This window comes from Channa argus, chromosome 3 (genome assembly GCF_033026475.1).
Source record: "Channa argus isolate prfri chromosome 3, Channa argus male v1.0, whole genome shotgun sequence".
NCBI classification, from domain to species: domain Eukaryota; kingdom Metazoa; phylum Chordata; class Actinopteri; order Anabantiformes; family Channidae; genus Channa; species Channa argus.
Window position 1 is genome coordinate 18,139,766 of NC_090199.1, and position 26,683 is coordinate 18,166,448.

The window sequence follows — 26,683 nt, forward strand, 5'->3', positions numbered from 1 at the left end:
ATAAAAGCAGTTAGCTGCTTAATAGGTTTTGGGCTTTTGTGGCATGAAAGAATTTGGGCAGCCACAGTGTAAAATGACACCAAACCACAGTTTCCAAGAATCAACACACTATATGTAAAAATATTCTTTTTTAAATGTGAAACGACATGACTTCCCTTATCTGGAAATTATCTAGAATTATTCGTGCAGAGGCTGAGCGAAAAGCGTCATAATTACACCAACTTACAGAGAAGTTAGATTTAGAAAAAAGGAAAAAGCAGCTACTGGGTCATTGTCGGCTTTATGACACCGGCCATTTTTAGCAGAGCATCAGGAAAATCCTACACAGAAAGAAGCTTACTGTACCTGAATGCACAGTAAAGCAGAAGGTCCGACAAGTTTTTTAAACAGGCCAAAAGTAGATATAGAACAAACATGACCAGTGGGGTTTATGGTAAATCTCAGACACACCTTTATCTTCTGATTTGCAATCAGTCTGTAGCTCTGAACAATACGAGTTGGATTCACAAGTTCAGTCAGCAGTTGTACAGATGGTTTACTGTCATTGTTTATGGCTTGTCACCACATTTCCCTTCTTTATGAGAAGGGGAATTCACAGTAGCACTAATACATGAAATGTAAATGGTAGGCAAAGCAGGAGACGAAAGTCATGCCACCATTTCCCTGACTGGGGGCCTGCAAAGAAAACAAATGAGGAATATGGTTCTCATGCAACATTTTATGTAACAGGAATATGGAACATAATTTACATGGCTGACTTGCACAGATAAAAACATATCGATGGATCGATATCTTTATTTGTCATTTTTGTGCTCCACATGAAAAATATATGTTTAGCACATCCACCACTCAGTAATTCCTTGTCATAAAATAAACCACATATTAATAAATAAAGGCGCTAATACATAAGAGATACATTAAGGGAAAGTGCCTCCATAAAACATATTCATGGCTGGGATGGGGAGGTCCACCTTCTTCAGTCTATGAGGGAAGTAAAGGCACTGTTGGGCCCTTCTGATGACAGCTGTAGTGTCATCACTGGAGGTCAGCTCGTCTGTCAAATGGATCCTCTGAACTATTGATGGTCAGTGGTAGATGGTGTCAGTGACCAGTCATTCTAAAATCAATTAAATACAAAAAATAAAACAAAAAGTCATAAAAGACTGAAATTAGTTGGCTTAAACACTATGACTCTAATTATATTGTATGCAAAGAGAAAACTGCAGTGTATTTTCTCTTACTTGAGTATACATCACAAACAAACACACAAATCTATCTTGTGTGTTCTTTGTGCATCAAATGCTGGTATGATGTTTGTGTTTTATGAGAAAAACAGATACCATTTATAGTGTATATGAATAATGAACAAAGTCACAGAACTCAAACAAAAACATTTTACACACAAATGGTAAATGGTCTGCACTTATATAGCGCTTTTCTATCTATTGGCACTCAAAGTGCTTTACACTGCTTCTTATTCACCCATTCACACTCACAATCACAAACACACTCATACACCGATGGAGGAGCTGCTATGCAGCTGGCCAGGAGCAACTAAGTTGGGGTTCAGTGTTTTGCTTGAGGACACTTCAACATGTGACCGGAGGAGCCAGGGATTGAACCAACAACTGTGAGATTGGTGGATAACTGCTCTACCTTCCTGCGCCACAGTCGCCCCAAATGTAAAAAATAGCATGATAACAAAGTCAAACAGATGACTTCCTTTTAGGGGCCAACATCCCTTAAAAATTCAAATGCACCCATTAAAACAAACATGTAGCAACACACAAACACTTACACTCACATTTACACTCCCCACCTACACGCTCTCTAACACACACGCAAGCAGCCTCTCTCATTGTGCTCCAGAGTGCTCTTTCATACACTTCCTGTTTGTGAGCCGCTGTTTGTCTGAAGCGTAGACGGGCTTGAGCGCAACAGGGAGCTCTAAAACTATATACCGGTGGTTCGCTCCTGTTGCACTGCGCTGCACTGCCATGCCCAGGATGTGGGTTAAACCGTGATGTGGGTGGTGAATGAATGGCAGTATCACTGAGGTGGAGAAACTTTGCCTTGGACTCTTTGGGCTCTTCCGACACACACACGGGGAATGGATGCTGGACAGTAAATTGCAGGTAAGACAGTTATGGCAGTCATGGGTATATAACAAATTTGAAGGGCATGCTCTGTCGCTGACTGTCAGCCAGAGGATATGTAGGCAGAATCTATCTTCCCCTGTAATGTTCACAATGACTGACAATGGGCTTTTGGTCTAGAACAGTTGACATCTAAAACTGCACAAAAACTGAGAATATGGTGTCCAGCTTCACGTGGCTTTCTAATACGGTGGTGTGTACATATCTCTCTGAGACTTGTGTCTTCAAAGCTGGTTTGGTTTCATGTTACTTTAACTCGTGTCAATGTATTTATTATAGCAGCGTTAATTTCTCAGCAGTGCAAAAGTTTGAAGTGTCTTATTTCCCGTCAGAAGATCTGATGGGAAGTGTCAGGGTGACATTGATGGGAAACGCAGGGCTGTCATGGTGGCAGCCCCCCAACTGGGAGCTCACTGACCCTTGCTGTGATGCCATTTTGGGAACTTCTGCTTTTTTCAGATACTCTGTATGATTCATGCTTTTAATTAACAGTAAGGAAGTAGAAACAGAGAAGCACGTGTTAGCTGCCTGGATGTTGCATGTGTCTGTAAATAGGAAGCTTTACATTGAAGTTGGTATAATGTCATTAGATGTTAAACACACAATAATGCTAACAGTGTTCGCATTCTCGGGCTAACTCCAGCGGATTTATTTTACTGAGAAGGTAAGGTCTGGTTGATTTGATTGATTATGTACACAGTTGTAATTCAACTGCATGCAGTACTATTAAATCTGTACTTGGCTTACATATAAAAATTGCTCTGGAGCGACATTGACCAGAAATGCTGAGGAATGCTTTTAACTGTCCCTGAAACATAAATTTTGTCTGACAACCCAGAGTTTGTCAGATCTCTGACAGCTCCACCCTTAAGGATCCACTGAACCAACGTCTGAACTCAACATCCTTTTCACTACATTAACTAACCACTTGTTTACCACGTGTGGATTAAAAGTTCATGCCACTAAAAACCACGATTCAGAGGTAACTGAAAATGTGACCTCCAGTGATCTCCATGAGGCAAATTGCCATCCATTTAAAACAAAATAAAATAATTTCTCCATCTTTTCTTGGCCAGTTTACATTAAAACTTAAACATGAAATTGGGAGAAGTCAAGGCTAAATTAAAAGCCTTTCACCTTTCATTTTCTTAATTTATTGTACTACGATTTTGCATGGTCACTTCTCAGGTGAGTCAAGTCTCATGAAAGTCAAGTCACAGCATAGGAAAATCGGGTCGGACTCAAACCCGGATCTTTAATCTGAAATCTATTAGCCAAGACTTTCTAATATAAAAGTTATTTCAGGCTCAACAGCAGAGCACATCAGATGCTATGACGCCATGATTTCTCTCTAGAGTTATGACATAAGCTACTCAAAAAAAGGTGAAAGGCTTTCAGGTAAAATTTATGGGAAAAAATCTATCCCGGTTGTTCTTTGTGTATCAAATGTTTGTGTTTTATGAGACAAACAGATACCATTTATAGTGTATATGAATAATGAACAAAGTCACAGAACCCAAACAAAAACATTTTACATGAAAACAAACAGGTCAAACAGATGACTTCCTTTTAGGGGGCAACATCCCTTAAAAATTCAAATGCACCCATTCAAACAAACATGTAGCGATGCAAAGACACACACACACACACACACACACACACACACACACACACACGCAAAACAATAACTCAATAACTTGTCAGTTGTTAGGTGTTGTCTTGGTCTCATGATGTCCAAATGGGAAGAGCACTACGAGAGAGAACTGTATAAATACAAATTGTCATTGAACCAGAACATTTGGTGCTCGATTCATGAATCAGACATGATTTATGAATCATGTTGAGATTTTTGTGTTCAATCCCCTTGTGAGAGAACAGCATGTTATGCAATAAAATACTGAAACATTGAACAGTTGTACATGTGCATTCAAAAGTTTAGAGAAGGTCAAATTAGGTCACAACCTTTGTGAGGAGTGTATATACCATAATTCTCTGTCTGTTGTAAACATTAATTGTAATGAATCTGTCACTGCATCCTGCCTTTCCGATAATGACAGATTCTTATTATGCAACCACAGGAAGGGATTGTCTTTTCTTCCTAATTTTTTCAATTACACAATCAGTCGGGATACAAACATCACAGCGTGTTGAGAAATTAAAACTGCCAGATTGGTGGGGGACACAGTGTGTTAGATTTGTGTTATAAGATATTGAAACTTTTTGTTGTTAACCAAATTTGAAGGCTGTTACAGTTTTATTTATTTTTTTTATTACAATCCAGCAGAGGTGATATCAGCACTATGTGTTATTCACAACATTGCTTCCTGTTTATCTCTTCATGGATGTGGTGTCAGTCAAATCTACATTTTCATATTTACAACACATACTTTGATGTCTGCACCCCTTTTTCTGTGTATGTGTGTGAACATACACATCCGTGCACATGCACCTCGTCATTTCTTGTCTGTAGTGTAAACTGTAACTGACTTGTACTTGCATTCTGTTGTAAGTACATGATCAGAAAGGGACATTTTTTTAGATTCACATTTTCGGTTCTTTTTTTTTACTTTATCTAGTGCATTTGCTTCAATGACAATGTTTCCTTTTTAAGGAGAGGCTTTGTTATCAGTGCTACTTTAATGTTCTGGCTCCATAGTTTGTGTAGCTGTGTAGCACCACCGGCTCCTTCATGTTTAAACCATAACATCATATCACAGCACATGATATTTGCATCCATTAAAATTTCATCATATTTTTTTTATCAGTGTTTATTGAGGAAGTGAATACCAAAAGTTATATAGAGTGGCTTTCAGTTCTCTAAGTGACAGAAGAACCTTCATGTTTTGATGCTTTAGTTAGATGTAGGGTAGATTGCTGCACATCAGTGTATTTTTAAAATGAATGCTTCCTACAGTACTTGAGTATATTTAGTGCAGTTGCAATGACTCGATTTTCTACTTTAATCTGTTTAACATACTGCAAGTACAAGAAAAAACTGCAGGAAATTTATATTCATTATGAAAACAGAATAATCTCCAAGTCACATTAAAGTTTTTCCTTGACCCTGGAAACAACAGTTGACAAAACAATATCCTTTCACCAAAATGAATGGGAAATCTTAAAACAAAAGGTTTTAGCTACAATACCATGGTAAACAATCAAGCTCCACAGCTGATGAGGATCAAGTGATTATAATGGCTCCAAAACAACTAATAAATGGAGCTTGAAGCAAGATTATTTTGTCAGTTCTGTCAAAACTGTTCCAGCATTAGGAATAATCTTAATAGGTCAGTCTTAATCTTAATCAATATTGTGTCAGTGTTGTGCAAACAAAACATTGTCGTAAGGACAAGAACAGGTCCAACTTTATACACCAACTTAGCTTGCAATGCAATATGTGAGATCTCCACCATCAGACGGGTGTGTTTTCTCCGGTAGTGGTTGTTTGAACTAAAGGGAAGCACTTAATTACACTAGAGATTTGGAGTTGGACCACTTTTGTTTCCTAAAGCCATGAGAGGCCAGTTCACATAGGTCAGTGGAGAGAAAGGAGGGATAACAGCTCTGTAGGCCAGCAGAGGAAGACTGGATGTGAATATCAGACTTCATCAATCAGGGGGGTGGGGGTCAGTATAAAAGACAAGCACACATACTGTATACACACACACACACCTCCTCTCAGGTCTGTGGGAGTGTATCTGAGAGTCGGATCACACCACAACAATGGAGAGGCACCTGCTTCCTCAGCTGAGCAGGGAAGCTATCTTCCTGTTAGGAAGCAGTTGGTAATCGGAACAGTGGGAGACATGGGAAGCAGCCAGTGAGGAGATGGAAGGAGAGGAAAAAGAGGACAACACAAGAAAGAGAACAAGAGGCACAGGTGGAGTTGTAGGGCTGACAAGGCTTAGTTTTGTCTGGAAAATGTTGGTTCTCAAAATGCCAGGCAAGGAGCACAGTAAAGATGGGGAGGCTGAGAAACAGAAGAAAATGGAGACGAGAGAAAGACCTATACTGAGCTGGGTTTAAATATTTTGATTTGGAGAAAAGTAAAGATGAGAATACATAGCATTTTAATAGAATCCAGTTGTAGCTATTCAATAAGTTAGCATTGTGTTTCTGAGGTTTCTAATTTTTAACAAATTAGTAGTCAGTTAAGCATTATTAGTATAACCAGCAGCAAAAGTGAAAACCACGGTAACAAAAACCAGAGCGAACAAGCCCAACTCTGTTTATGATTGAGTAACTTTAAATGCTTCTCTCACTTTGAGATAGTTTCAAACTCTTGTTCCAGCACAAAAAATAGTACTTGTTCTTGCCTGACTGTTGCAAGTTGCAAGCCATAAAAAAGTGGAAGTGACCTTGTTGACTCTTAGGGATGTGCTGCATACATCCTCTTATGAAACACCACAGACGCATGCATTTGCAACACAAGTAGCAGCTCTACGTAAACAACTCGTGACTCTTTGGAGCTGGGATTGGATTTTGCGGTTCAACTTAATTTACAATGTAGAACTATCCATGCAACAAGATAGTTTTCATTATATGTCCAACATATGTGATGTTTAATCACTGTGACAGCGTTTATATAGGAATTGAATAGGATGGATACAATGTAGACATGTTGATGCTTGTTGTAGTATTTACAGTATCACTTCATTGGATAAATTAGCCACCATCAATATAAAAGATTGATGTATTAAATGTTTTAAAAGGTTTAGAAGTTTTAAAATGTTAAGTGGTGACAGTGGCTCAGTTGGTAGAGTGGCAGCCTACCTACCATAGGGTCGGAGGTTAGCGCCCCGCCCTTCCCGATCACTCTGCCCATCCCGGCCTCCAAGTGTCTCTGGGCTGAACCACCACCCCCAGCCGTGCTGCGCCGGTCCCAAGCCCGGTAGAAATTGTGGAGGGTTGTGTCAGGAAGGGCATCCAGTGTTAAAGCTGGGCCAAATCAACATGCGGACAAAAACCGCCGTGGCGAACCTGATCTCTCAGGACAAAATTGCTAGACACCTTGGGACACCTTGATAGATTATTGTGTCTTTACTTTTTTGACCTTTAAACTATTCCAGTACTATTCTTTCTTCAAACTGATGGACAATAAGGCTCCAATAAAATTACAAAGGAGAATCCACAAACACAAGTACTCAAAAAGTAACCTTATGTCATCAACACAACAATGACTGATGAACTTTCACTGCACTGCACCACCATTGAGGTCTTCACCTCTTTAATTACCATTACAGGTCTCCAGTGAACACCCCCCTGCACACAGGAATCATCATGGCTCTAACTTATTAGTTCCTTCCACTCTTACTGGACTTTTATGCAACTCTGTCCAACCCCGACAATTGCCGGAGCCCTTAGCACAAGTGTCCAGCACACTCACCTCTACACTCCACAGTACACACAGCCTCAGTGCCACTTGGGACATCTCTGAGGCACAATAGCTCACAAAGGAAGAGGGAGTGCTGAGAAAGGGGTACGTGGATGTGTTGTTTATTTTTGGAGCTGCTGATATTGTTGCTCAGTGTTTATTGTAGGGAAAGGGGTGAAGTGGTGGGAGACATGCTACCTTCATTAGTCTGGCCTCCTGAACTTGCATGAGTTTCCACTTCTATTTTACCGATAAGGTATAAGATGTTATGCCTTTAACAGACTAGTTCAGCAGTTTTGTTTTTTGTCAATCCTTTATATATGATACCCCTTTCATGTACGCCTGTTAAAAAAAGACACTATATTTTTATGCTATATTTTATGCTTTGTTGGGCACAGGGTTGGACAGGGTTTTGGACAGGGTTTTAAATTGACTCCAGCCGTTCTAATAATGGATGCTTTGAGCTTTGACAATGCCATTTGGCAGTTGAGGTTTGATACAGTTTTTTTTTGGCCAAAATAGAACGGAAAGGAAGAGGAGCCATAGTATGGAGGTATACACTGCTAATTCCAGATTCACTGTTTTCAGATTTGAAGTTTAAGTTTACCCCGTTTTTTCAGTTTAATTATTTCAGTTTGTACATGAGAAATTTGCTGTTTTCAGGCACGGCAGTCAGAGGCTGCACCAAAGAGGGGTGCCTTCCGTTGTGGTTGTACAGAGGGTTATGTGCTGGACTATTTCTAGGGTGGCTAGTGAAACCTTAAGAGGGTTTGTGTTTACCAACCAATGGTATGAGATGACTTCCCCAAAGCAAGACATATTATTTTGGCACTCTGTGGTACTGAAAAACAAATATGATCTAGCATATTAATTAGTGAGTCTCAGCAGTGTTGTGAGACAGTTGTTTCCAGTCTTTATGCTGGGGTGGAGCTAACTGACTGTTTGCTTCTATATTTTATGTTCAGGTTTCAGATTGGTGTTAAACCTCTCTTCTAACTCACTGTAATGAAAGCGAGAAAACAAATCTCCCAAAATGCCAGTGTGTAGTGTGTTATGTGTCAAGTGGAGTTATTAGCTGAGTGGGTGTGTGAAAGTGAGTGAGTCATTCATTAACATCATTTATTTGACAGCTTTCACATATTTCTGGGTTTCATGTTAAGTGGGGAATTTGTCATGTTCTATGGGGAAATTTTGAAATGTAATCACACAGAAACAGCTTTTGATGTCAACACGCTCTGTTGGGTTTCTCTGCTGACCTCGTAACCAGGTATCTTTTTTTGTGCCACACATCTAATTCTATACAGATTTTAGATTAACTAGCATAATAATAATAATAATAATAATAATAATAATAATAATAATAATAATAATAATAATAATAATAATAATAATAATAATAATAATTATTATTATTATTATTATTATTATTATTATTATTATTATTATTATAATAACAGTCCACTCTAAATGTCCATCTTTGACCAATATATGGTTATATGGAACCAATAATAATATATTATAATAATAATAATAATAATAATAATTATTATTATTATTATTGTTATTATTAAACAAACAACAACATAATGTTTGGTTCCATATAACCATATATTGGTCAAAGATGGACATTTAGAGTGGACTGTTTTGCTGGTGATCATCAAAGTAAAAAACTTCTTTAGACCTTAAGTAGATTCCTGATGATTAGCCACAGGCAGCAACGTCCTATTTTGTAACTGATCTCAACATCCTAACAGAGGTACACACAGTTCTTTAACAAAAATATCTTGTTTCCAGGGGAATTCATAGCTCTCGCAATGTCAGAGTTACAAGTGTGGTCACTGTACTAATTTGAGCACATGCTTCTGTTTTTACAGAAAGCATGAAAAAAAAACCCTCTGCTTTTGGTTGGTTTATGTCATAGACCTCACTGAACACCTGTCAACATCAATGTTGTTTGCCTACACCAAAGATGGCCAGGATTTACAAATCTGTCACTTGGCTCATTTAGGTCACTGATGGGACGTCCCTGGTATGTTGTTGTGCACATCTCCGAATAGATGTGTTTATAACAGAACTGAAACAACTTACCACACCTGGGTTGTCCTCTGTTGCTACATGAAACACAGTCAAATGCACGGATAAGTGCAGCGTACCTTTGTGTCATCAGTGATGGTCACAAAATGTACCTAATATTTTGCAGAAAAACTGGAATTACATAGTTTCACTCTCTCAAATCCACAACATTGTTACACATGTCTGCTGATTTTAAAGCTGAAATCGCTTTTTTTCCTTTTTTAACAAACTTTAAATGTCATATTGTGAAAATTGAGATTTAGTTTTAGTCATTTTGTCAGTTCTTATTCCATTTCATATAACGATGGCAGAATGTAGAAAGAAATAACTGAAATAAAGCTGAACTACAGGTTGTTTGTGGTTTTTAGGTTTAATATTTAAAATATACACACACCAGTCGACACTTTCCAAAACAGGCAAACGTTTTTAGACCAACATGAGGTCTTCATTGACACCAGGTTTTGTGGCTGTAGCTCAGAGCAGGTGTCCACGAACCAAAGGGCCAGTAGTTTGATTCCGGGTCCTTCTGCCTACAAGTCAAAGTGTTGCTGGCCAAGACGCTGGAACCCCACGTTGTCCCTACTGTCTGCTGCTAGTTGTATGTTGCTTGGGATAACAATTTACATTATATAATGTTTTTTTTTAAAAGCCAGAAGCTTCAAAATATATCTGATACATTAGATGAGATTTTCCAGGACCTATAGTACGTCAACACAGTACAGTACATACAGCCCTGTGTGTGTTTGTCCCTCTTCTGAGAAATGACCCTTTATGGTTTGTTTATCTATTTGGATTAATTTTCATACTTACTGGATGCAAAACAGTTGTGATAACAAATACAGGTCATAAAAAGGAACAAGTACACGTGTGCATGTGATGTTGAGTTGAATAGGAGAGCAGTTATCTATCGTGTTTTGGCACTTAATATGAGGACTCTCGCTTGTCCCTCCACAGGACCTGAGTGGTGAAGATGCAGCACACCTCATGTACAGAGGACAGGATCCAGCACGCTCTGGACAGGTGTCTGGATGGGCTGAGACAAAGCCCCACAGCAGCACAACACTGGAACGGTAAGACTCCGGGGGCTAGAGAAGAGGATCACACCTGAGATTTGGTTTTGCTGAGTGAAGCAGTAACAACAATTAATTATATTTCAGCAATGTCACAATGACTGTTTCTATCAGAACTAGGATAATGGTTTCCAGTAAAATCTTTCATCGTAAACATAAGACGATAAAAAAAGGCTTTGGCTTATCTTTACCATACAGTTTTGACTTTGTCAAATGTTTTGTCTTTAATGTGTCTTTGCTTTTATCGCGCAGTAAATCAAAAACTTCTTCAATACTTGAAAATCTCCAGCTCTCAAGCATTACATAAGTGCACATTATTCTCAACCTAATATAATAACGAAAGCATGTTTTTTACTTTCGTCTACACTTTTAAATAATACTCACAGCGACTGATAATCCTTTAGCAACTGTTTTTATTACAGATTACAGCATGTAACACAAATGCTGTGTGTTATATTTATTTATTGACGTTTATAGTAGATGTATTCTTGTACAGAAGCAAAAGCCACACTAAAAATATATCTCTTGTTAGTCCGTGAGCATGTCTTAAAATGCATGTTTGTTTAGATCAGTAAAGATGGATGTTGTGTGAGCCGTGTCACTAAAATAAATGAGGGATTATTAATGTTCTTAGTTATACCTGTAGTTTACATATGTGCCTGTGAACAATGCCGAACAGAGGTATGTTGTGGGGTTGTTCGTGCAATCGTGGCAAGTTTACAACAGCCCATAATGTAAAATCAAATATAATACATTTTTAAAATTTTGTGACTTTTAACTAATAATTTCGACTTTTAAAAGTAATAATACAGCCCTTCAGCTGCTGCTGGTTGTAAATATGTTGTGCCAAACCCTTTTTTTTCTAGGAAGGAAAAAGTGACGCATTTTCATAGAAATATCAGCCCCAGTCCACAAGTTCAAGTGTGATATGCGTTGTTTACAGTGTTTTCTGTTCTTGCTTTACTTACAAGAAAACACAAAGTGCTCCACCAGCACTAAGACATATGAGCTTACGAGTGTATGAGCTACTTGTTGTTGCTCTAACATCATCAGAGAAACGTGTTATTGGCTGCTGGAGGAAGTTGTGTGAATAGACAGCTGGGAGGAAGTGGTGGCACAGACCGCAGTGTGTGAGTGAGGCATCATGAGGCAGGAGTTAGTGTGGCGCAGAGTGTAAAAACAGAACAGTAGATTAAATCAACATCAGCCTCCTGCTCATCAACTGGTGACAGATAGAGTGATGCACAGTTATACAAATGTGCTCTTGGGTTTAAATTCTGACAGTGGGGCAAGAAGTGATTTTGACGGCTGGAGTAAATTTTTCTGTTTCGATTTTCCCTCTCTGCTTCAATATAGTTGTGACATTTTTCAACCACGTGTACATTGTCTATAAGTAGGATGACTTTCATAGAAGCTTGTTTGCCTGTAGCTGCCTACATTAAAACTCTGTAAGATCATCAAATTGATTCATCTCAACAGACACATTGGAAACTTTCAGCTAAATTTCCAGTGCTATAATCTTATCACAGTTGACCTGTGGAGCTCTACAGTGAATACCCCTGATGCAAATACAGTACTGACCTTTAAATAGACTCAGCACCCAGCTTTGTAGAGATGTTAGATAACACTCTGGTGCAGCGAGAAACACATTTCTATGTAACTCGTACAAGTGCTGAGGTGTTATTTCCCTGAAAACTGAGCTCAGAGCTGTTTAGAGGGATCAACGGAAAGTAAAGTGTATTTGAGGAGTCAGCAATCACATCCAGTTTGGTGTTGTTTGACATACTTTATGCACGGCTTTCTTCTATTGCTTAATCTCATGTTTCCATTTCATACTGTAAAATGACAAGATGACCAGAATTCAATTGGAGCTCTTTGAAACAACACAGTTACTCCTTTGGTATCCCAAACCTGTAACATCTATAACAATGTCTCATTTGAGACCTTAACACTTAACTTGCAGCAGGAAATCCGTCTACCAAATTTGTACATGTACAAACATCCTAACTGAAACACTGAACAAAAGGTGAAAAAAACACACCCTTGATGTGCACCAGCACCTATAGTCGTGCGTTTCAGGTTTTTGTGAGTTGTTGCAAACCTGCATTCAACTCATGGCTCCACACCCAAACAGTCTGTGTCACTTTGTGTTTCATATGAACTGACATTTCAAGTTTCACTATCATCAAGAGTTGTGTATTATTACTATAAGTTTCTTATTTGTAATAATATGCAAAAAACCTGTTTTCCCATATAATTTAGGGATCCTGCACTAAAACACTCTACATACCAAGTGCTAAGAAATGTGATCAATACCATCATGATATGGCTGACTTGTCATCATTGTATGTGCATAGATATACCCAATAGTTGCCTTTAAAAGTCCCACCAGGCTACTTTATATGTATACAGCATGGTCAGAAATCCAAGCCAACATGGCTGGTGCTTTTAAAACATTTCTCAGCAGTTGCTTCCCACTGTTGAGACTGGGCAAAAATATCTCACCCTGTCTCGTCTGCAAGAAGTTATGTGAGTGTGAAATGCTAGTGAAATTACAGTGTTAAGGGATTTGGAATATTGTGCTCTCACAGTGTTTATGCATTAAATGTATTTTGGACAGTCTATTTTGGACAGACAGAAAAGTCAAGTGCTTGTCAATGTCTGGGTGTTACATTTTCTTAGCTTGTTTATGTTGTCAAATTGTATTATATTTCTTATCACACTGTGTTTGTTTGGTGGTTTCTTTGGTGCAAGTCTTTGAAAAATTACATTTGAAATATTAACTAAATGAACAAAATTGACTTTTGAGAGACTTAAGTCCTAAGCACCACTTGTCCTTGTCTGTTGACTCGGTTGAAATCTAAAAAAATATATGTTTTTTTTAGCGGTTTTAATGATCAATTTTCAAGAGCTTAAGTCAAGATTTTCTGCTTCAAAAATATTTTGGTTAACCCATGTAACTATATTTTCCTTTGCATGTGACTGTCCGGGTATTGAACATGTGCATGTTTTTACATAAAAAATTTGCGTGCTGTTTCAGTGCTGATGTGCTCAGCGGGTCAGTCGATGAACCGCTGGAGCCTGGAGGAGCTGGTGAAGAGGGACCCTGAACACTTCCTCATACTCTTGCAACAGATTACTATAAGGACCAAAGAGGTGAGAGGACAGAGAGCAAAAGTTATGGTCCAAGAGGACACATTGTTGACTGTATGTTTATCCTAAGCACTGCTCACTGTCTCTTTTCCTGATGTGTGGATTCAGGTTCAGGAGCAGTGTCAGTATGAGCTGGTGGTTCCTCTAGCTATCATGTTCTCCTCCACGCTACTACAGGTACAACACATTTAACATTGCAACACCTCTCAGTACTTACCATTCACATGTGTGTAAGTGCTCCAAAAGGTCATAGATCCTTTTTTAAAACCACCATGATGTTTGTTACTACTGTCACAAAAACCTCAGTTAACAAACTTGTTTCGGTTCATCTTCCCACTGACACCCCCTATAATTACAATTAAATCCATACTGAATCATTAAATAACATATTATTAATGTAAACTATTTTAATTACTGTAAATTCTAATTTAATAACTTTGTGGAATCAGCATACATTTGTATTAAATTAACCTAAAAACGTAAGTATTACATTTTTAAGCTAATTCAAACAAAAAACAAGATGATTGATGCCATTACATGATTTCTTTTAATTTAAAATGATGAGTTTAATCAAGAGACAGATGTAGTTTTCAAAATGCCTTTTTTTTGTAGTATTGTATTGTAGAAAATTGCTGTCATGGCTGTTTAATTTCACAATAATAAAAAAACTATATAAACCTGGGTAAAGGGTAGTGTTGAATTCAATGCTTTCCCTGTACACTTCCAATTTATTAGTCAGTGAAAGTGGTGTAACACAACAATTTTGTACTGACTTAAGTACAAAGTGTCTCAAGCAGGAGGCAGTTTGTCATGGTTTATTTTTCTTATTTTGAGAAATTCAGTTTTGAAATAGACAAATTAGACAGTTTTATGGGTGCTCATGTTTACAGATCTACCAATGACTGAATAACAAAAACATTAGTATATTAGCATGGCATGATACTAATGTCAAGGTTGTTTTGAGATGAAGTCCTGTTGCAGTGGTTATATAACCACAATGCAATTGTAAGGTAAATTAGATCAACTTGTCACATTGACAGGTTATTTTGTGTTATTTTACCAAGGGATAGTAATTAGGCCCACTTATATTATCAGTTGCTCTGATGAAAACATTACTTCCTCTTTGCATTAGTTAGTCCACTAATCCATAAATGATAAGTGTTTTAAATATTTTAGTAATTTATAGTACTACAGACAGGTTTTATGATACTAGACAAAACGTTTGAGCTTTGCTGATTTAGGAAACAATTCCATAAATTATAATTATAATTCAACTACACTGTCAGTATCACTTTAAATACCTTAATAGTGCACATATTGTCCACTAAACAGAAGAAATGTGCCCTCTACTGTATGTAAAACAGTTACCCATGAAGCCTCAAACAGACCCCACTGCTCCTTAACAGAACCTCACTAAAATATTTGGTTGCAGACACCATACTGTCCTCCAGACACAGAGCTGTTGGAGGAAGCCATCGAGGTGTTTGGACGCTTTCTCACCTGGCCTGAGCCGTACTGCAGTGTGTGTAGGAACCTCCTTTCCACACTACACCTTGAGATCAAGGCCCCGGGTAAATATGGACTATCTTCTTATTAATGATTATTTATTTAGGTGCCTTCTCCTTCTGTTTTTAGTTACTGTTTGCTCTCTTTGGTTTCTCAATTTACCTGTTTTTCCAACTCTTGTAATTGCTCTCCCTCTAGTGAAAATTTCCAGGAATTACATTTAGGATGCCACTGAAAACATTTAAAATTTTACCACAGTAACAGTAACAGCAACAATGACAGGAAGATGATAATGAATCAGGTTGAACTGAACACTTCTTCATACTAATGATAAATAGTCTGAAAGCGGATGTAGCTTTAGTGTTTACAAAAAAAAAGCAGAAGCTGCAACACACTGAAGTTTACCAGAAGGGTTAAAAAAGTGCTAAACTACAGTAACAGTCTGAATCATTGCCTTAAAAATAATGAGTCTTTGCTGAGTTAAATGTTTTTTGTACTTTTTTATTATTCATTACAGTTCACTTTAATAAAACCATACGCATATAAAGCTTTATGGATATTCTAGTTTTTATCTGATTTACCTTGTTCTGAAAGGAAAATGTATTACATTGTTTTTAGGTTAGAAAGTATCAATTCCTGTTCTGTTCCTTCACAGGAATCTCCTTTCAGAGGCTGGTGAGAGAAGAGCAGGGCATTACAACCCCCACCCAGGGCTCCAAGACCATGTAAGCCATTATATTACAGTTTACTGAAACGTAAAAGCCTCGATAAACAGGAATTGGCACCTTACTTTGATGTGATCTGTTTCCCCAATCGTTGCTGAGTGTGATTCAACTTACAGTTGTTGTACACATCACTTGTGGTTTGAGTCTTCTTCATGAACAGTGGCAACGTGACGTGTGTATTTATTTACACGCTGAACTTGTTACTGAGCTGAAACGAAAGCATCAGAGGCCAACAAATGATTTTGACTAACATGTTTATAATGATTCTACATAGCAATATTTATTGTCCCACTAAACACTAAGAGCAGTGTGATGGTGACAGTATGACGGAATCAAGCAGTCTGGTGGAAAAGCATGAAAGCTGCATTGTGATCTAAATATTCATGCTCAGCCAATTGTTTTTCTGTGTGCCAGACGAAACTTCCCCAAACAGAAACACAACAGGAATAACTTTACACAACTGGATTACTGACAAAAGTTTAAACTGGGAGGGCAAGCTAAATAACACGGTATAGCACAGAATACCAGTTTTATTTTATTGTTAGTGTGTTATTTAGGAAGTTTGCTATACTTGCTAAAGCTCTGTGGACATGTGTGGATGATTACGCACTAAAACGTGACCAATACAAACAAACACAACAACACAGATCGTAGCACGCCAGCTAACAAGCCGATTCAACAGCAGGAACACACATTTCCTCTATTCTTTAATGTCTAGCGTTGATTACTCTGCTGTTTAGTTACTCTCTATCTGCTTTTTTTCGGCATTGTCAAATCATTGGGGCTTCAAATTCTTACCTTATTTTTGATAAATAATGGCTATGGATTTATTACACGGGGGATGTGAAGTGAGAATGCCAGCTTCCATAAAGAATTAAAGGTCCATACTGGAGTATCTGGCAATCTGGGCCTGCTGCTGTGATGACAAAGCAAACATTCGCATTATTATTAGTCAGTAATGTAGAACGGTTACATACTGGGGCATTAACAATGGCCGTCTTGGGCATGCCATGACGTTTTCTGTATTTCTACAGACCACAGAACAAATTAATATAATATATGTAAATTTAATTAATGTAAATAAATAATTTATAGTAAAACAAAAAGCTTATTACTGTCTCATGGTTTACATGAATGTGCTTCCATGCTTAGATATCTGGAAGACCTATAAGTACACCATATAAAATGTTCGGACTAACTGCATGTACGTGAGAATCTCTTCTGGTTCCACTTCAAACTGGGTTTTATTTTTGTACACTTGTACCTTCTGCATTTGTGTAAATATTAACATGTTTTTTTCCCTATATCAGTAGTTTGCAAGTATTTTGTTTAATCTGATGCATTGGTTTTTAAAGCACACACATGTAAAACAACACTTAGGGTCATGAGTTACATCACTTAAATGTGGCTAACACTTACAGTAGTACCATAAGCTATGGAAAGTCCCTTTCATATCATTTTCCTTATGTCAAAGCTCCCACCAAAGCCCCCTGTCTGCATCTTCTCCAATATTAATTATTGTAGATGTTCACACATTAACAGTGTCATAATTCCTTGGCTCCTGCAGGACTGTACTGCTGATGAATCCAGGTGAGGTGCCCGCTGACTTTCTGTCAGTGGCCGAGCAGCTCAACCAAATTCAGCACTCGCAGAAGGAGACCTACATCACCCTGATCAAACACGCCTTCCAGTCCACACTCGGCACCAAGTACCCTCTACATAGCATCCACAGAGCCCTGCAGGTACAGGACTAAAATAATTATTATATATAAATTGAAGTTTACAATGTTTGGGTTTTTTGTGATGTGTGGTTACATGGTATATGTTAGAGTATGTATTTACATGAGAATTAAGTGAAATCTGACTAAATAAACTACATTTCCTATTAAATTACTTTTGTTTGCATTTAAAATAAATACTGGCAGTTTATAGTTTTCACAGTAACAGCAAAAAGGCTTTGCATTTCCTATTTACTCTAGGAAAGCTAAGGAAATAAGTTACAATAAATTTGTTGTTCATGAAATCCATACTATTGCAGAAGGATTGTAACAAACCAGTAGAACACTTTTAAAATAAAATAAATAAATAAAACTATCTACTATTTAAGGTTCTGTAAATGACAACAATAACTTGACCAAGAAGAAGTATACAAGAGGCATATTATGCAACTTTTCTATTTTTCACAGGGAAAAACTGTGACTGACCTGGGGGAGATTTTCTCTGCAGTAAGTGACGTTTTAGAGATGGCAACTACCATGAATGACCCTCTGAAGGGGCGCAGCTATGTGATCGAGGCCCTGGAGGGACTGAGAGAAAGGATGGACATCCCAGCATCCAATGGAAGGAAGTCTGATGGTAAGAGGGGCAGGCTTTGTGAAGTGTGGGATATATCCTTAGCACATGACATGATTTCAGTTTCCAGTAACTATCAATCTGATAAACTGTTGTTGTGCTACCTTTTTTCATCTCCCTCTCAGGAATGCTGCAGACGCTACCACTGCCAACACCCAAGTGCTATGTGTTTCACTGGGAAAAAGATAATTTTGGTAAAGTGTTACAGTGTGCTCATCCATGATGAGGAAACTAGGCCCTACGCTAGTGTATATTTCCACTACAAATCATATTCATCATTTTCATCTTTGCTCATCTGTTTTGATGTCATTAGATGTTCTGAACACCCTTTTGGAGCACGACCCTGACGATCTCATCACTAATGGGCAGGCTGAGGAAGAAGATGAGGTAGACACCAATGACGATGATGACAATGAAGATGAGGTTGAGGACGACGATGTGACAGAGATTGGAGTAGAAGAGGAGAAGGAAGAAAAAGATGAGGAGGAACATGGAGTAGAATTGCCTCCAGCATCTCTGATCAGCATAAATCATCGTGCCTCCACCTTTTCCACCATCTCCTCATTGTCTACTGCCTCCAAAGACTCAATGTTTTCCACTTTGTCTGCAGCCTCAGAGGCCTACGATCCATCTCAATTCTCTGTCACGTCTGGAACTGATAGTGACTACTTTGAAGACTCCGATGACTATATCTCCTCCTCTCCTGTGGCTGACAAGTGTTCACCCAAGTCTTCCAAGGCTTCAGCGCGGCTGAGCCAGCACATTTACAGGCTCTTCTTGAAACCCAAGAGGTCACTGTACAGGGCTAAAAGCTTAGGAAACACAGAATCAAAAGACATTTTAATGGTGCGAGAAAAACGTTCCAACTCTCTACCGCAGCAAGTCAAATTACGCAGTCCTGAACCCTTGCCCCAGCAACAAAATCAAACTCTTAGACATGTGTGCTTCAGAAGAAGGCCTATCCTCAGTAGTGATGAGGACAGTAAAAATACTACACTGAGGGTGGTAGTGTTTGGTGCGGATCATGTAGCAGGGAAGGTAGCGAGAGCCTACAATAGCCTCAGGAGGAAGGAGAGCGCATGTCCACATCTTAGCCGGGCCTTTAAGCTTAAGTTCTTCTTTGTACCTGTGAAGCGGGCCTCAACTGGAGGAGCGGGGAGTCGCAGGTCTTCTTGTACAGTGATCCAAACTGGCACTAATGTAAGAAGAACAATACACCAATCAAATTTCAAATTTTTTTTGTTTTTAAGATCATAGTTGTTGAGCTGTCACAGAGCTGAGTTGTAGAGTTCATAGATTTTGTTACAGTGTAAAAGAAAAACAATTCCTGCACACACTATATTTGCGAATTCCACTGCTTGGTTTTAAATTGTTGCTTTTGCTCAAACAGGATGTTCAACTCACGAACAAAGGGGACAGCACTAATGACATCGCCCAACTTCTTGGTATGTTGGACCCTTGGTACGAAAGAAACACCCTTTGCCTGCTTAACTTGCCTGCCAACGTCGTCTGCCAGGTACAAGAGAAATTTAACTTTTAGACCACTAAAATGAGCAAAATCCAAAAGTGTAGCATTTTTGCTTAGAACCTGAGTAGTCCATTACTCAATAAAACTGTTATCATTCATATTTCAACAATGCTTAATTTTTGGATTAGGCTATACTCTACAATTACATTAATTTTCTTGTAATATTTTGCAGCAAACCTCAAAGATAGAGTCAGACTCATATGATGGTTCATATGAGCAGCGTCTACCCATCCTGGCTGATTTGGTCCTCTACTACTGTCGCAATGCTGCCCGGCCAGCTCTGATCCAGCTTTATCAGATTGAGGTAGAATACACACACGCACACGCACACGCACACACACGCACACACACACACACACACACACACACAGCCGATAATACACTGTTGTATATGCATCCCTGCTATACAGGTCCTTTGTTGAACTGCTCTCTGTTAGTCCATTTTAAAGAAACCTTGTTATCCACACATTGGCACCTCTTAGAATTAGCTTCCTTATGCCCTCTGTATCTTAGGAGTAACTAATAAAAACACTGTTCAAAATTTAGTGAGTCACTGAGGATTTTTGGTTTTGCAGCTGACGTTAGCTTGTGGAGAAAGGAGGACTGAGGTGTTCGTTCATTCCCTTGAGCTGGGTCACACCGCAGGAACACGAGCCATCAAGGCAATGGGTGAGTGTGAAACACACTGCACTGGGCCCTCACTCGCAACCATTTCACAGTAAATAAAATCCTTGACATTTTCCGTTCAGTCAAATGCATCATACAGTAAGTTAGGATGAGGTTAAGAATGACTCTAAACTTGTGGTGGAAGAACAGCTGCTATTTCTATATCATGATTCAGTCCACTTCCATTTTTGTAGTTTCACTCATTGCCAATGCATTTCTCATTTCTCACTTTCTTTGAGAAGCTTGTGGAGAAAGAAATTCAGGGAAAGCTGCTGGAAACCCTTGAGGTTTAGTGGTAGTTACTGTGGAAATTACTTTCATTTATTCCATTACTCAGAATTTTCTTGAGAAAAAAAACGTCTAGTTTACAAGTTGTAGCAGCCACTGACTGCTAGCTCATGTAGGGCAATTTGATGTTGCACTGATATTTATTACTTTTGAATAACTCCCAAGTGGATCACTAATGTGTGTGTGACTTTTGATCTCTTTTTATAGGTGCTGCCAGTAAAAGGTTTGGCATTGATGGTGATAGAGAAGCAGTTCCTCTAACGCTGGAAGTGATGTACAACAGGGTAAGATGGTGTTCATTCACTATCAAAATGTGCGAACTGAATCGTCACTTTATAATAAATATACTGTGAAACATTATTTGTTGTTAGCAGAAAAACATCTTATTACACTTACTGTCGATGACACTGCAGGTTTTCATCTTATTTACATTAATTCTTCAGGGTTTAGTTAGGGGAAAAAACTAAGTCTGCTTAAAAGAACTAAGTACATTTCCTCAGGTTGCAATGTTTGTTTCATATAAAATGTAGTTGTAGTCTAGGTGCATCAACTGTAGAATTTTCTAAACTGCAGTAATCTTATTCTCCCTTCTCTTCTCATTCAGGTGGTGATTAGTGGGAGAGGTCAGTGGAAAAGAGAAACAAAAGTCTGCACTTCAGTAAATTTGACCAAGGCATGCAAGAACCCTGAAGCACTAGGTATGCTTCTGCCACTGATTACTTGTAATTCTTGTAATACTTTGGTAGGTAAATCGCAATGGAAAAATTACATTGGAATGTGTATTCATTCATTTTAACTAAAACAATCTCTGTCAGATTCAAAGATGGAGTGCCTGCAGCTTACAATGACTGAGGTCCTGAAGAGACAAAATGGCAAGAGCAAGAAAGGCTTTAACCAGGTGAGCTAGATCATCAGCTTGTTCTAGGTGCATGCGGTTTAAAAAATGCGCAGCAGCAGCAGCAGCAGTACGCTTTTACAAGCAACTTTGAGACACATGCTCTATTTAAAGACATAGACCTCAGTGCATCACTGATAGCATCTCAAAAGTCATTTGAAATTAATCTCCCAACTCACATATGCTGAGAAGAAAATAATTCACGCTGACAGCTTGACGGAGCAAAAAGCCACAAAACACAGCCAATACTCTTGTCTGTTTTGCTTCGGTCTGTTTTGGCAGTTATGCTGTTTGCTCAACACTGTAGTTTACTTTCTTAACCTCATTTGTGGCTTTGATTTGTTATAGGTATTAAACACCTCAGCAGAATGTAGACCTATTTAAATGAGAGATTCAGTGACAAAAACAAGAAAAAAAAATCCAACTGCTAAAGCGATTAATTTCATATACAATTGCATACAGGTCTGTCTCCACAGTTTGGAATTGTTTTACTATAAAGGTTTTCATGAGAAGTAAAAGCAGTTAATTTCTTTCTGTTCTTTACCAACATTTGTAGCAGCTGAGTGTGACAGAGGTAAAGGTGGACAAGGTGCAGGTCAGCGGTGCAGGAAACACAACCTTTGCTGTGTGTCTGGATCAGGATGAGAAGAAGATACTACAGAGTGTCACCAGGTGATGAGTTTAGATACACAAACACACACACAGCATGGACATCATCATCCTTGTAAGTGTTTTAATTTATGGAACTTTTGTGTCTCTTTTTCTGTCCTACAAAGGTGTGAAATATCAGTGTGCTATAAACCTGACAGCTCGACTGACTGGAGGCTAAGGAAATCACGGACTTCAGCCCAAATCCAGCCTCTTCATCCGACTTTCTGCTCGCTCCTCTGCCTGCCCATAGTCACTTTCAGTGGTGCTCTTCCCTGAGGAAACCTAAAACTGGTTTTGATAGGTTCAGAAAGAATAGAAAGATTTTGCCAACCATTATCTTTATGCACTCAATAACAGGCAGATGGCAGCGATAAAGTGCATAGCATGTGCAGTTTCATCCTTTTGCCCAGTGTCTTGAAGACAAGTTTCCCATGATGCCAGCCTCAAATGACAGCAGAAACACACTGATGGTAGAAGTGTGAATAATCATCAAATATAGTTGGCCCGCGGTTGCTGATACGGAGACTTAACAAACAAGTCAAGTAACAACTAATGACTACAGATGAGTCCAGCTCACTGTTGTTAAGGAAGCTGTTCAAGTTTCATTCCTAAGGTTTCAGTTCCTCTTTTACTTTTGCCAACAAAGTGGCCTTAAATGCCATGACATTAGGATGCAATTTGCTTGAAGGGGTTGGTTTGGAACGAAAGATGAAGGACTTTGGATCAACCTACATTGTCACAGAAGACTACAAGGAATTTTTACATCTGATGTTCAGACTGTACTATCTACCGAAACGGCACTATAGAGGGAATTAGCCTACATCTGAGAATGGACACTATAGTTTTACAATATGTAAATATGTTTGTGAAATATAGTATTGTTTACTATAATTTTAATGTGTCACATATTTGTATGCCTTTTATACGTAGGCTTTTATAGCAGCTGTCCTAAGGAATTATGGCAAGATAATTATGAAGATTTTTCAACATTTTAACTTGTTATAAACATGACCAGCAGGGGACTCTGTTGACATTGCATTTGATTTCAATGGAAAGTTCTACATACTTTGTAATGTCTACATTTCATCTTATCAGCAAACTATGGTTTATTGTTGCTAATTAATACCTACATTTAATCAAGAGCACAGATGGAAAACACAGATGGAAATACATTGGATGTTTTGGTGCTACCATACATTTGAATGCACATTTTCTTTAGGAGACAGTAAGTGGTGCATCACTTTTACTCCTGTATACTGCACTTGAACATTTGATTCATTAGGTACTATTTTTTTAGATAAATATGTGGCCCCACTGCCCTCTACTTACATGCCTCGTATGCTGGAAACACTGCATATACAATATTATTTTTATAATTGTACAGTCATGTTTAAAAGTTAGTACCGCTCTTTGATTTTCTAGGTGTTTTTTTTTTATTTTTTGAAAAAAAACTAAATAAAAATCATCTGATCATATTAGACAAATAGAACTTCAGAACAACAGTAACAAAAACCTTTTTCACCATGCCATTATTTAAGAAAAAGCATGTGGGCAACACTTCATGATTCAATAGATTGTTGATCCACCTTTAGCAGGAATAACTGAGTAATTGTTTCCTGTATGACTTTATCAGTCTGTCACATCACTGTGGATTCGGCCCATTCTTCTTTACAGCATTGCTTTAGTTCATCGAGGTTTTCAGAGATTTGCTTAGACACAGCTCTTTTAAGGTCTTGCCGCAGTATTTCAGTTGTGTTGAGCCTGGAATTCTACTAGGCCATTCCAAACCTTTCATTCTTGAATTTTTAGCCTTTCTCCTAACAGTGCTGTGCTTTGGACCATTGATTAATTGCTTGACCAAATTTTGACTAATCTTTAACTTTCGGACAGATGGCCTTACATTTGCCTCTAAAATACTATGTTAAAGAGATAACAACTCCAATTTGGTCTAATTCTTCCATAGGACATTGTTTAAGAAGGCTTGTGGTTTGTTGAGATACAGTGTTGTGAACCTCATTTGTGCTTTCATGTATTTTTCGTCAGAGGGGACTTCCTCCTTCCAAACAAACCAAACATGTTCAGTCTTCATCTAATTGTGCTGTCATGGACCTTAACATTTAACATGCTCAGTGAGGCCTGTAGGATCTGAGATGTAGCTCTTGGGTTTTTTTTTTTTGTGTTTCTCTGACCATTGCACAATCTGAATTTGGGATAAATGTGCTTGAATCTCCAATGCTGGAAAGATTGGCAACTGTCTTGAATGCTTCCCACTTGTGAATAAGCTTTGTCACTGTAGAACAGTGAACTCCAAATTGTTTGGTTTTATTCAAGATTCAAGATTTTAAGATTCAAACAACTTTATTGATCCCATAGGCAAATTGTGTTCATTACCATTTCCAGATTGATGTGCAGCAGCAATTGCTTCCCTAAGAACATTGCTTCTGCCTTTCTCTCTTGACTTTTTGTTAAAATCCACTTGCATGCTCCAGACCAGCAAACTGCCAAAAATGTTGTTGTTTGTCAAAGGTTGTAATAACACCTACTATGATTGTGATTTTATTATAGTTTACCCCCTCAAAAAACAGAATTACAAGACGGTGTACTTACTTTTAAATATAACTGTAGGTGATACACATACAATAAATGTATTTCAAGTATAATTTTTATTAAAATATGTGTCTTCATTTGAAGATTGCATTTTATCTTAGTTTTTGCCTTCATTTAAAGAGGGGTTTGTGTATATTACCCACTTTTTGTGTCTATACAGGTATGACTCAGGTTTGACTCTTACTATGACTAATACTTGTACATACTGTACTGTATGCAAGACTGTAACTATAATTGCTGTACATAAGCACAGTTTTATAAAACGTAATTCCTACATGGATTTTTTATTTTTTTACATTTCATTCTACCTGGCTACATTCAGGGAAGAAAAGATCTGTTACCCCACTACATTTATCCTTTAGTTTGCCTTTTAAAGCAAACATTTGACATATAAAATATGCAACCGACTTATAAAATGTAATGCTTTGTTATGAATAAAGCTTTCAAAAATGGTACATACGATAATTCAGATTATCTCAACCATAACCACTGAATGCATAGTGACACTTTTTTTTCTTCCAAATTTAGCAACTCTACACCCACAGGTGTGACATTTAGAAACCAGGAGGACCAATAAGATATTTGACTTACTTTAAAAATAAAAAGCCAATGTTGCATTTTCAAGGCTTTAACTTTACCATCCTTGTGAGCAGGGAATTTTGTTGCTAATATTGCTGATAACTTAAACAACAGCATTGGTTTATTCAATTGTCTTAGTTAGCTCTGGCAATCTAACAGTAAATCAAGGGAGAACTACAAGATAAATAGCAGTCTTTAAACCACTTTTAAGGAAGGGAAACAAGGCCAAGTGGTTGGGTGGATTGAGACTAGTACGACACTTCTGCTCAGTGTAGTCTTGCCTTGCCTTTAGTCTTTGTAGCTAATTCTGTATCTGTGATGAAGATACTTTTATTCTCTTATTTTATTAACGCTACCTGGCTGCAACTTACCCTCTTAAATCCTATGGAAGCAATAAGGGGATACTAAATATTGCTTGCATGTTTTTTTCTGTTTGGCTTAATTTCTGTTAAATAAATAATGGCACTGTGAAAAAAGTTATATGTTGTTGTTCATCTAAGTATGTACTAACACCTACTATGAAAAAACATACAATTACAAGAGGGGGTATATCTTTTATATATTTTATACATCTCTGGCAACCAACCTTCACATTTCATCTTTCTGACCATGGTATTGATACAACTGATCCAGTTCACACAATGCATTTTAGAGTGCCAAGCACTGCTCACCTAGCTTGGACACGTTCACGATGTCCATATATCCTACTCTTTTAATATTATTTATAAAGAAACACTGCTAAAATCTTGAGGTATAGTCAGACTTATGACAGATTAACAAACCGAAGATAGATGAAAACGTAGTGGCAACTTAAAATGGCTACAATGCAAGGAATGAATCTAAAGACGATGTGACTTTTTGTTTAAAGAACTGATGTGGTCAGTTCCCAAATGTGATCGGATTTGTTTGAATACCTAGTAACTTTGCAGTGCTTTAAAATACCTCTTCTTTATTTGTCAGAATTTCCTGGTTTCTAAATTTTCAAACGTTCTGAATATTTCTGCACCCCACAGTATCTTTCTAGCTATGTAACTATTGTCTGCATCAGCTCTCAAACACC

The 26,683-nt window shown here is 38.0% G+C and overlaps 1 protein-coding gene across 2 annotated transcripts; it reads left to right on the forward strand.

Moving 5' to 3' along the window:
- Positions 1-1,836: 1,836 nt before the first annotated feature.
- Positions 1,837-25,497, forward strand: pik3r5 (phosphoinositide-3-kinase, regulatory subunit 5). 2 transcript variants are annotated; one of them, XM_067497661.1, is made up of 18 exons: positions 1,837-2,135; positions 10,558-10,673; positions 13,714-13,829; positions 13,935-14,003; positions 15,259-15,397; positions 15,988-16,057; positions 17,625-17,799; positions 18,244-18,412; positions 18,535-18,603; positions 18,723-19,609; positions 19,800-19,925; positions 20,110-20,241; positions 20,513-20,606; positions 21,099-21,175; positions 21,496-21,589; positions 21,707-21,789; positions 22,346-22,458; positions 22,563-25,497. In XM_067497661.1, the coding sequence occupies exons 2-18, from the start codon at positions 10,574-10,576 to the stop codon at positions 22,711-22,713; spliced, it is 2,664 nt and encodes an 887-aa protein (XP_067353762.1). In that variant the 5' UTR covers positions 1,837-2,135; positions 10,558-10,573; the 3' UTR covers positions 22,714-25,497. The 2 variants fall into 2 exon arrangements, with proteins under 2 accessions (XP_067353762.1, XP_067353761.1); XM_067497660.1 differs by having other exon boundaries at positions 1,839-2,135; positions 22,343-22,458.
- The last annotated feature ends 1,186 nt before the right edge of the window (positions 25,498-26,683 follow it).